Here is a 12,050-nt window from a genome sequence, read left to right as displayed (position 1 = left end):
CACATACATACACATACTCACACACATATACACATACATACATACATGCATACACACATGCATACACACATGCACACATATATAATACACACATACATACACACATGCACACATACACACATGCACACGTACATGCATACATATATACATACATATATACATACACACATACACACACACACACACACACACATGATTTTACTTAGAGAAAACATGCAATATTTGCCTTTTGGGAAAACTCATTAAAGGATGCATGGGATTTCTATTTATTATTTCACAAATGCTTTTGCTCTTGTGAGTGGTGGCTAAAGCTTTCCCATGCCTTCTGTAGGAAATGGACACAGTGACTCTGTTTTTATCAGAGGGGAGACAATGCCTTTTGCTCTCTGAAGAAAAGCAACTGTGTCACTAATTCCTGAATGTCTTATTGGTCTATCAGCTGACACTTTCCAGCAGTGCACTGCTTTGTTAAGTTGTCTAAAACTTCCTTTCGGTTACCCCAACTGTCATGTTCTTGTGCTCTATGTAACCACATATTTGTCTGTTTCTCCTGTACTTTAAATTCCCGGTGCAAGTGTTAAGTTTCATAGAGTAGTTACACAGTAACTTTGCAAACATTTACCTCTTATAATACCAGAATATATTTCTGTGCTACCTAACTAAGTATGAAAGAGAAGCATCAAGTCAGAGTTTGCTGTTACGGCAAAGACAGGCAAAGTCAATACTAGGGATAAAGAAGAAGGAGTGATCCTGCAGAATACATGTAACTTTAAAAATGAAAGGAAGGTAGATGGCTGGGAAGTTAGCAAATGGGCTGTGCACGCATGAGGGGCTGACACTGAACATCAGACCAGAAGAGACAGCAGACAAGTAGCAGGTCAGAGTTGCAATCCCAGCGATCCTAAGGCAGATGAGAGGACAGCCAGGAGAACTCTCAGAAGCTCTGCATCAGCAAGCCAGGCAGACACAGTGTTGGGACGCGAGGCCTTGTTTCAAACAATATTGGAAGGCAAAGACCAACACCCAAGGTTGTTCCCTGACCTCTATGCATGTAAGTGTGCATGCACACACACACACACACACAAACACACGCATGCACACATGCACACACACGTGCACATACACACACATACACAAACATGCATGCACACACACACACCAACCACAAAGAAGAACATATGAAAAGGTAAAAGCTAAAATTTTCCACTATGATGCAGTTTTTAGTCTCCAGAGTAAAGTCTATGAACCCTACAAGACAAAGAGCAAAGGGAATGGACAAGAGGCACAGGTGTTGTGTTCACTTGGAAGCCATCATTAGGAGCAAGAACACTCACATCTGTGAGCAATAAAAACCCTGCCCAAGGAGCTGTGCCGAAGCAGCAAAACAGAAACGGAAATTTTCAACATCACATACAATACACATAATGACGAGAAAAATCACAAAAATGTGAAAGGTCTTCACCTAGCCCAGCCTGTTTTAAATGGTCATGATTGTGTTATCTGAGAGGAGAGTGACCCTTCCTGATAGTCAACAATTGTAAATCAACAGGCTGAATAAATAGATTTGGGGAGCCAGGGAAGTATGGGAAGATTACATGTCTATTTTCATGTATCCACCTATATATCTTGAAATTCAGCAAATTTACATATAACCATGAAAATAACAACCATTATGATGTCAATTGCAAGGAAAAATCTCATGTGTGACTTTCCTAATGCTACAGTAAATATATATTTGAAAGTTAACACCAGCTTAGTCTTCTGTGGATTATTACCATGAACAGAAAATATCTAACAGCATATTACCCAAGGTTTAGAGAGGAAAAGGACACGTTTCCAAACATTCTTTGAAAGCTAACAAGGAAGACACCACGATCAGTTGGCCTTATCTCCCATCACTTGCCTTTATTACACTTCAAAGCAGAAATGTTAAAGGAACAGAAAAATGCGTGTAAGCAGTCTGCCAAGACAGGCTTCAGTGACTGACTGCTACACAATTTCTCTTCAGAGTCTTAAATCTTCCAGAATATGAATCCTTTGAAATATTTACCGAAATCCTAGTAAATGTTCTCATTATTCCAGATCTCTGAACTAATGACTCCTACAAATGCAAGAAAGAAAAAAAGAAAGAAAAGAGAAAGAGAGGGAGGGAGGAATGGAGGGATGGAGGGACAGAGGGACAGGGACAGAGGGATGGAGGGACAGAGGGATGGAGGGATGGAGGGACAGAGGGATGGAGGGACGGAGGGATGGAGGGATGGAGGGCAGGCAAGCCAGCAGTTGCTGCAATTAGGCTGGAAGTCACTCCACAGTGTGTAAAATAGTGAAAATGTAACCAGCCAGCTTCCTGCTCTTCCTTCTCCATCATGAGGGACCCCTGCATCCCCCTGCATCCCCCTGCATCCCCTGGATCCCCTGCATCCCCCTGCATCCCCCTACATACCCCTGCATCCCCTGCATCCCCCTGCATCCCCTGCATCCCCCTGCATCCCCTGCATCCCCTGCATCCCCCTGCATACCCCTGCATCCCCTGCATCCCCCTGCATCCCCTGCATCCCCCAGCATCCCCCTGCATCCCCTGCATCCCCCTGCATCCCCTGTATCCCCCTGCATCCCCTGCATCCCCTGCATCCCCTGCATCCCCCTGCATCCCCCTGCATCTCCCTGCATCCCCTGCATCCCGCTGGAGCTTGAACAAACCCTGTTGTCTTCTAAGTTGCCTTCTGTTGGGGTGATTTGTCATAGTAACAGAGGTGAAATGACAACCAGCAACAGAAACTGTAACTACCACTGAGAAGTTGTGATGGATTGAGGGTGACGTGTCACCTCTCAGGACAGCCTTCTTGTCTCTCCAGATGACTCCAAGTCAGGAGATAAAAAGCACCCATAATGTGATGTACACAAAAAATAAAAAAATAAAAAACAGAGCTTGCATGCAGGACACTGATATATTTACTCTGCACATAATAATTTCAGGAAAATACATTTCATTACAGTGTTGGTATAGAGGGTTGAATATCTACTTATTTCTTTTTATTAATTAATGTTTTTCATTTATTTTGCTTACCAACCACAGTTTCCCCTCTCTATCCCCCTCCCCCCCCCATCTGCACTCTTCCCCATCCAATCCTCCTACAATTCAGAAGGGGCAGGCCTCCCATGGGTGTGAACAAAGCATGAGACATCAAGTCCAGGCAGGACCAAGCTCCTCCTGCATCAAGGCTGAGTAGGCAATCCAGCATGGGGAACAGGCTCCCAAAGCCAGCTAAATGCTCCAGGGACAGGTCCTGATCTCACTGCTAGGAGCCTCACAGTCACACCAAGCTACACACGTGTCACACACATGCAGAGGGCCTAGGTTAGTTCCATGCAGGCTCCCTCAGTTCAGGGTCCATGAACTCCCATGAGTTCAGGTCAGCTGTCTCTGTGGGTTCCCCATCATGACCTTGACCCCTCTGGTTCATATAATCCCTCCTCCCTTTCTTCGGGAAGACTTCTGGAGCTTGACTCGGTGCTTGGCTGTGGATCTCTGCATCTGCTTCCCTGCATAAAGGTTCTCTGATGACAGTTAGGGTAGTCACCAGCCTGATGACACAGATGGCCAATTCAGACACCATTGATTTTAAGAAAAGCAGTGCACAAGAGAAAAATGTTCAAGCAGAGGTTTGTGGTTGTTGTTTTATTTTGATTATTATTAAGGAACAGGATCATCAAAAGGGGAGAGGGGAGGGGAGAGATTGGCCTCTGGAGACAGAAGCAGGAGGAGAGAGAGAGAGAGAGAGAGAGAGAGAGAGAGAGAGAAGGATGAGGGGTGGGCAGGGCCCTTTAAAAAGGGAACATAGTGAATGTGCACAGGTGCTCTTAGTGGCTGTCACTGAGCACATATCCTATCAGATCCCTAAGGACAGGCTAGTACAGATGCCTTAATACTAACACACATCCTCCGCAGGGGTCATACTTGTGGGTTCCTGGGAGTTTCCCTGGCACGTTTCCCCTTAACCCCCAAATGGCCATGCCCCCTCCTTCCCACTCCCAACCTGCCTCCTGCACCCAGCCTGCCCAACCAGATCCCTCATGCTTCCATCCCCCATCCCACCCCTCACCCTCACTGCAAGCCTACCCAGGAGATCTATTTCCCCTTCCTAGGGAAACCCATTTGTCCCCCTCTGGGCTCTATTTGTTTTCCAATCTCTCTCTGGGGGCTGTGGACTGTAGCTTGGTTGTGCTAGACTTTACTCTTAATTTCCACTGGGGGATGCAGGGGGATGCAGGGGATGCAGGGGGATGCAGGGGATGCAGGGGGATGCAGGGGATGTAGGGGGATGCAGGGGGATGCAGGGGATGCATACCATGCATGTTTGTCTTTTGGGCCCTGGGTTACCTCACTCAGAGTTACTTTTTTCTAGTTGCATCCATTGGCCAACAAATTTCATGAGGTCATTGTTTTCCATACTAAAGCTTATTTCTTATGGCTAACTGGAAGGTCCTCACAGTGCCTCCCTGGTTAAAGGCACCTGGAACACAGGCCTGGGGACCTAAATTTGGTCCCCAAACTCACATAAGGGAGAGAATCATTTCCACAAAGTTGTTCTCTGACCTCCACACAGACACTGGGACACCCACAGCACACACAGATACAACATATTCATTCAGACAGTAAAAGTAATAGTAATAATAAACTTCAAATCCATTTTTTTAAAAAGCTACTCAGACATACCAGAAATGCCCACATTAATAAATGTCTGTCTGTGCATAGTGTGCATGCAGGGCCTGAGGAGGCTTGAGGAGTTATCTGAGTCCCAGGAGCAGGAGTTGGAGATGGTTGTGAGCCACCATGTGGGTGCTGAGAGCCAAACATGGATGGATCCTCTACAACTGTTCTTAACAACTGCTCCAACTATATAGCACCTGAAAATTATATTATTACTTTCTTTCTTTCTTTTATTTTTTTTTAACAAGGTCTTACTCTGTCTCTGGCTGGCTTAGACTTCATCATGTAGATCAGGCTGCCCTCCAGCTCACAGAGATTGCCTGCCTCTGCCTCTGCCTCCTGGGTACTGCGATTAAAGGCACACACCACCACACCCAAGCCAAATCATATTTTGAGTAAAGAAAAGCACTGTCAAAGCCAGGCACTGGTGGTAATGCCTTTGATCCCAGCACTCGGGAGGCAGAGGGAGGTGGATCTCTGTGTGTGAGGCAGAGTCCAGCCTGGTCTACCGAGGGATTTCCCGGACAGGCTCCAAAGTTACAGAGAAACCCTGTCTGGAAACACAAAAAAGTAAATAAATAAAAAGAAAGAAAGAAAAGCACCACTAATAACTGTGCTCTACTGTTTTACAACATAAACTAACCTATTAGCCTAGAAGGATTTTAATTCCATTTTTCCCAGCTAGCAAAATCCCTGCAGCTTTCATGATCCCACGTGAATGGCACCATTTTGTATTCTCATGCTAACTGCCTTTAGTAGACTGTTTTATTGACTTTACTAGCCAGACTGTTTTATTGACTTTACTAGACTTTTCTCCCATAAATTATCTTTAAAGCTAATCGCAGCCACATATCTTCTCAAAACTACATGTAGCATTTAAAGATGCTATATGGCTATCTAATTCAGATTAATTCCTTCCTCTGGCATGCTCAAACACAGCAGGAGTCATGAGAAACACAGAACCAACTTACCAGCCTACGCCTTTCTTCCTCTACGGCAATAAGCAGCCTTGCGAATTCTTTCAGTGATTGGGCTATTTAAAAACAAAACAGAAAGAAGGGCATTAATCCTCTTCCGGGGCTAATCTTTAATGGCAAAGCGGCAAATATAACAATGAAACTAGTTATTAATTTGTATCTTATATTGTGTGGTTTTGTTTGTACATCCATAAAAGCACGCCAATGATGAAAAGCTGTGGAGAACAGGCAGTTGTCTCTGTGAGCTACAAATTAAAGCCTGGAAGGTTGTCTGTAGATCCTAAAATAAATACAGGTTATATACTTAATGTATGAAACTTAGATTAAGTAGTCTTGAATCTCTTTCAACTATGGTCTGTGGATATGAACCATTTTTTTGTTTTTTGAAGATTATTTATTTATTGTATGTGTGTGTGCTCTATCTGTATGAACACTTCATGACAGTAGAGGGCATCAGATCTGACTATAAAGGGTTGTGAGCCACCATGTGGTTGCTGGGAATTGATCTCAAGACTTCTGAAAAAGGAGTCAGTGTTCTTAACCCCTGAGCCATCTCTCCAGTCTGAAACAGTTTTAGTATCTGTAAACAGCAATAAGCCAGGCTGCAAAGCTGGCTCTGCTGGTGCAAGTCATCACACTTGCTGTGTGAGCCTGGGCACCTAAATTTGGGTCTGCATCGCTCACATAAAAAACTGGACATAGACACACAGGCACATGCCTGTGACCACTTTATTGGGGTGGGGAAAATGACACAGAAGTTATGAGGGCCCTCCCCACACAAGAATGCTAGGGGGCTTACCTCCCAGATGAGTCTAGACTTTAGTTAAGTGGCCAATTAGCACTATCCCATTAGATGACAATCATAATAACCTAGCCATGTCAAGTAACGCACTTACTCATTAGAAGTGAATATTGAAACTGTTGACTGAATTGTCTTCCTGTGTTGAGAGCATAGAAGATTGAGTGACAGTTGGGAACAAGGACACATGACAAAAGCAGAAAGTCTGGAGCAAGCGTCTAAAAATGCAAATCAATGGGCAGCAGCACAATCGTGGAAATGGCCGGCTCTGACGTGGTCTGGGGGTGAATACAAACACGGGGAACTGACAGAACATATGTTGGTAGTTGTTGTTACACGTGATAAAATATATAATTTTAAAACAAATAACAATTAAGGAAGATCCCATAAGTTCTTTACTTTGTGACAGCCGTAAACTTGGGAAGGTACAAATTGCGTATGATATAATTTCACAAAGTTAAGTCATTTCAAACATAAGGTAGTTGTGAGGACCCTGGGTTAACAGGACCTCACACCTCACATAAGATCTGCCCATCACAGGTCAGCCTTGAGGACCCGGAACAAACGGACTTCATGCAGGAACGGGCAGCAGCAGCCTAGACCCTTTCACTCAGAATGTGACCACAGACAAGCTCCTGGCTTACCTGCCGACGCTGCATTGGGAAAGCCACTAAGGTGCAGACGCCGCATTGGGAAAGCCACTAAGGAGCAGTTGCTTCAAACAGGAGTTTGGTTTCCCAGAAAAGGGACTCAGTTTCTCACTTCGCTTTACCACTGTCTCTCCTTGTTCAAAACAGACCGATGCCATTTCCTACTACACATGAACAGATCTGTTTCCCATATAAACACTATTTATAAACTCATAATAGCTGATTATAATAGAAATGTCTTAGAAGACAAATTTTGACATGCAAAAGAAACTGGATGCCTGGTTCCCCACAACAAAAAGCACCCACCCTCCAGCAGTTTGGGGGGAAATTGGACCCAATCTGACAATAAATTTTGTTCCCTTTTTTCTTTTGTTGACTTTTCAAGGAAAACTCTTACAACAAACAAACCCAAAGGACTAAAACTGTTCTTTTCAAATATTATAAAGTCGGCTCTACTTCAAAAATACATATTTTGGGTTCAAATGAGGATTTTTGAGTTCTTTAAGAAAGTGAGCACATGGGAACACTGGCTTTCCTTCTCATAAACTGGTTGGTGGTCCACTAACCTCAGAAGCACATGGCTCAAGATTCAGGGTATTTCATCAATAGTTTGCTGGAAGAGCGGAAAGAACAAGAGAGTCCCACAAAGCAAGCAGAGGTCTCCTTATTATCACGAAATCTAGATTTTAAGGAGAACAGTTCCCCCAGGGATCTTAGTAGCCCCCACACCCTCAAAGTCCTGCAGGACACTGCCAGAAGCTCAGAAAGTCAGATTTGTACTGTCCTTGGCAGCCACTGGAGATGGAGAGACGTTTGCACTGTTGGTGCACAGGGCCACAAATGTCCTAAAAGACCACGAGATCTGCATGCAGTTCCTTTAACATCAGAAACAAGGATGTCCAGGCTCACCAGTCTTGCCAAGTAACTGAGCAAGAGAAGGAAATACAGGGGATAGAAGTAGAGAAGGGGGAGGCTAAGTGATCCTTGTGTGCAGGTGATACGATTCTATACTCAGAAAATCCTATAATCAGAAAATGGGCTGAGAGGTTAAGAGCACTTGCTGCCCAAAAGTTAATATTAAGTTCTCAGCACAAGGCAACTCCAGCTCCTGAGCTAATGCCTTCTTATGGCCTCTGCAGCAAAACACATGAGCATGGACAGACACATAATTAAAAATAAACTCAATCTTAAAAATGAAAGAAAATCTTAAAGACTCCACTGAAAGGTTTCTAGAACTGATAACCAATTCAGTAAAGCAGGAAAAAAAATTGACACGCAAAAATGAGTAGCATGATGTAGCTCAGTGATCTCGGCGATGCGATGCTTGTCCAGCATGGGAAGTCATGGAAACAGCGAGGACCCAGAAATAAACGCACATCATTGTGCTTACCAGCCCTCACAGAAGAAATGTACCCCTTGCACATCACTGGTGAGAATAAACCATTGCATCACCAGGGGATCAGTAGAGTCCCCTCAAAACCACTCAGAACAGAGCTACCATGTGGTCTGGTCACAATACTGTGGGTCTGCCATAAAGGACCCAAGCCCGCATTCACATAAGAGACACCTGCATTTACTTCTGCTCTAGTCACAAATGCTGAGCTGTGGTATCAGTCAACCAGGGCATCACATACACTCATATACGTGGAATAGGTTATTGCTCAACCATACAGAATAACGAGTATGTCATGCCCTTTGCAGACATAATGCTATGCAAAATAAGCCAGGCACAGAAAAACAAGCATCCCACGCTCCCTCTTGCTTGCGGAAAGAGAAATATCTTTTAAAGTGAAACCATGGAGGGACCACTAGAGACGGACGAGCGGAGAGGGGGTTGGGGGTTGGGGTGGGAGAGGGTAAGACAGGGACCTTGGGAGGAGAGATATGAACAAATGACTGCTACAGAAATACCTGAAAATCTCAGTGAAGCTTATGAAGATGTGTAAACAATGTGCACTAAGAACTCAGTTTATTAAATACTACGAAGACCAAAAGAACATGAAATCGCAGGAAGGTTACGGAACTCTGGACCTTGAGCAGGAGGCATATGAAGTAATTCCTCCAGCTCCCACCTTCTATGTATGTTTGAGCTATTTATCAAGGGTGTCACCGGGGCAAAAGTCTAAAAAGATCGATAATTACATAAAAATTCTGTACTCATACAGAAATAACAGCTTATGACCTTTTATATTTTATTTATTGATATTTACTATGAATATATATAAAATCTGGGTCCAGACTAGCATCTAATATAACAGTCGTTACAGATTTTGACCACACCTATATTTATGATGTTAACATGATTTGGAACACCTTCTTCAAAAATAATACTTAATACATAATGGGTTTTCCACCAGTGAACATGATCTGAAAGTTAGAACAATACATCTGCATAGTGTATTCAATGTACAGGAATAAAAATACTAGCCCTTGGTCTCTGAAACATGAAGTATCATAAAAAAGATAAGCCAGACACCTCAGAAAGTTAAGTTAGTTATCTAAATTCCTGTCACCTGAATACAATTTTCCTGACGATCTTCATCACTAACAATTGCTCCCCTCTGCAGCAAATGATTCCTGGCAAACAACCAAGAGAATTTCCCATATAAACTTTAACTGCAGATTCCGGAAGTCACAAATGCTGTCATACACACCCCTTTTATCTCTGCAACATAATATTGGAAAAGTCCTTTGGAGCTAGTGAAATCTATTCTTCACATGTATTAGTGAGAGGCTACGTGAGTATAAAAGAGTCACAAAGGCAAGCATCAAATCTCACTATTAGATGGTGACAAAGTGTAGTGATGGTCTGGACATATTTTCCAAAAAGGTCTATTCTACAACATTCCAGATTATCCAGAGTATCTCTCACCTAACTGGATCTTTTAAGTAAGCTTAAATTCACCCAACTATTTTTAGTTTTTAAGAAGAAACCCTGTTAAGTGTCTGAAGTGAAGATGAGGGAGGAGAAAGCCATCAAGTATGCTGGCTCATCCTCGTGATCCCATCGGTCCTGATGCTGGAGAGGGTCTATCAATCAGGATTTGAGACCAATCAGGATACATGGTGCATTTCAGGACAGCCTGAGCTATAGAGTGAGACTGCTCAAAACCAAACAGTAGGTATGGCTCAGCAACTGAAAACATCTTCGATCAAGCCTGATGACCTGAGTTCAATACCAAAATCCACATGAATGAAGGCCTAGACAAAGTCCCACACATATTCCCATGAGCTCCACATGGGATATGTACACCTCCCACATATATTAAATAAATGAATAAAATTAAAGCAAAAGTAGAAAGTTAGTGACTCCCTAACTGACAGCCACATACTCTCCTACTCAACACTTCAAGTTCCCCATCACGAGCTTTACATATTTTTAAACCATGACAGCAAAACATTGTGTTAAATTCTTTCAGAAGTCTGCCCTCAATCAGATATGGCACCCAGGCCCAAACAAAAGCTCACTGGCATGGGCCATCACTGCCTACCCTGTTGGTTTACTACAGTAAGCACATCCCTTGCAATTTTCAGATGTGCTATAGCCAAACACTAAGTAAGCCACTTCACCGAGTCCCAAGGAAACCATGGAAATCTGGAGAAGTGTATGTACGTTGGACTGAGCTAATGCAATTACATTTTAGAAGCCCAGGTGAGACTCCAGCAAGAATGTCTTTGTTGCTAGGAAGCAAGAAACAGGGCTGTGATACTCTCTGTTTGAGGAACCCTCTGCCCTGATTTTCACACACAGGACGAGGACACACACACACACACACACACACACACACACACACACACACGCAGCTTGTGGATGAGCTGGAGCAAGCAAGTTAGCTCTTTGTTCCTAAAACTGTCCATATGAAGAAAAGGAAAAATAGCCTTGTGTACAAGGGCAGATGAGTCTGTGTGCGGCTCTTGTGCTTGTGTATGTTACACTGTAGACACATGCAGGAACTTACAGGACACTGAGTTCTGAGGGCTTCATGCAAGGAACACCTACTGAGCAAATGCTATTTCTTTGTGTTGTCAATGGCAAAAGACTCTGACTGCCAATCAATTAAATCTCAGCGCACAGCAAGATGTGTGCTTATGGCACGCCTGAGTAGTAAATACTGTGCCAATAAAACGGGAGAAGGAAATGAAAACTGGCCTGCCTTTCCATCAGGTTTTGGCTATAAGCTTTACTCTTTGACTGTGATGAGCATCTCTAGAGGCAGCCACCCACTGTCATACCGACCTTACTTATGACCACAATCCTAGATGCTATTTTCTAGACACCACAACATCAAATAAGACTTCCCACTCCTTTTGTGGCTTCAAGTTCCACAGAGACTTATTCCCAGGTCATAAAGTTGCTTCCTAAACCAGCAGTGGCAGTGTGGATGGAAGGGCCAAGGAGGTCAGGGTAGGAGTATGAATGGTCCCCATAAACACACATTAGCACACATTAGTGTTGTTAGCACTAACAATTCACAGCCCCTTGGAATCCGAGGTCACACACACACAGACAAACGCCCACACACAAACACACACACACGCATTCACACACACACACGCATTCACACACACACACGCATTCACACACACACTCACATACACATGGAAATAATGTAAGAAGTATTTTAAGTGTTTAATATTAGGGCATAGTTTCATAATTGAGTATTAAGTAGCAATAAATTCACAACCTACAGATAAACAGGGTAGCAAAACTGAACTTGTACTAAGCTGACTTGATCCTCCACCGAAGTCAGGAATTTCCTGTCCCCCCAACTTGGGACTTTCCTTTTGATCACAGGCCTCCTTTATCTGCGTGATCCCAACTCAGACTCCAAACAGGATCCATCAAGGAGTCCTCTCTTGGAGTCTGAGGGTCGCTTTTACTTCCCTTGGTCCTGTATCTCCCATACCCAGAC

The 12,050-nt window shown here is 43.6% G+C and overlaps 1 protein-coding gene across 1 annotated transcript in view; it reads right to left on the bottom strand.

The window, feature by feature from the left end:
- Arhgap42 (Rho GTPase activating protein 42) overlaps nt 1-12,050 on the bottom strand; it is a 224,096-nt gene that overhangs the window by 134,919 nt on the left and 77,127 nt on the right. Inside the window, exon 3 of the mRNA XM_051199100.1 lies at nt 5,683-5,744. Coding sequence (XP_051055057.1) covers nt 5,683-5,744 — 62 coding nt within the window. The remainder of the gene's footprint in view (nt 1-5,682; nt 5,745-12,050) is intronic.

Source organism: Phodopus roborovskii, unplaced genomic scaffold (assembly GCF_943737965.1).
Source record: "Phodopus roborovskii unplaced genomic scaffold, PHOROB, whole genome shotgun sequence".
In the NCBI taxonomy this organism is placed as follows: domain Eukaryota; kingdom Metazoa; phylum Chordata; class Mammalia; order Rodentia; family Cricetidae; genus Phodopus; species Phodopus roborovskii.
The sequence above is the reverse complement of the archived record's forward strand: the minus strand, read 5'-3'. Positions and strand labels throughout refer to the sequence as shown.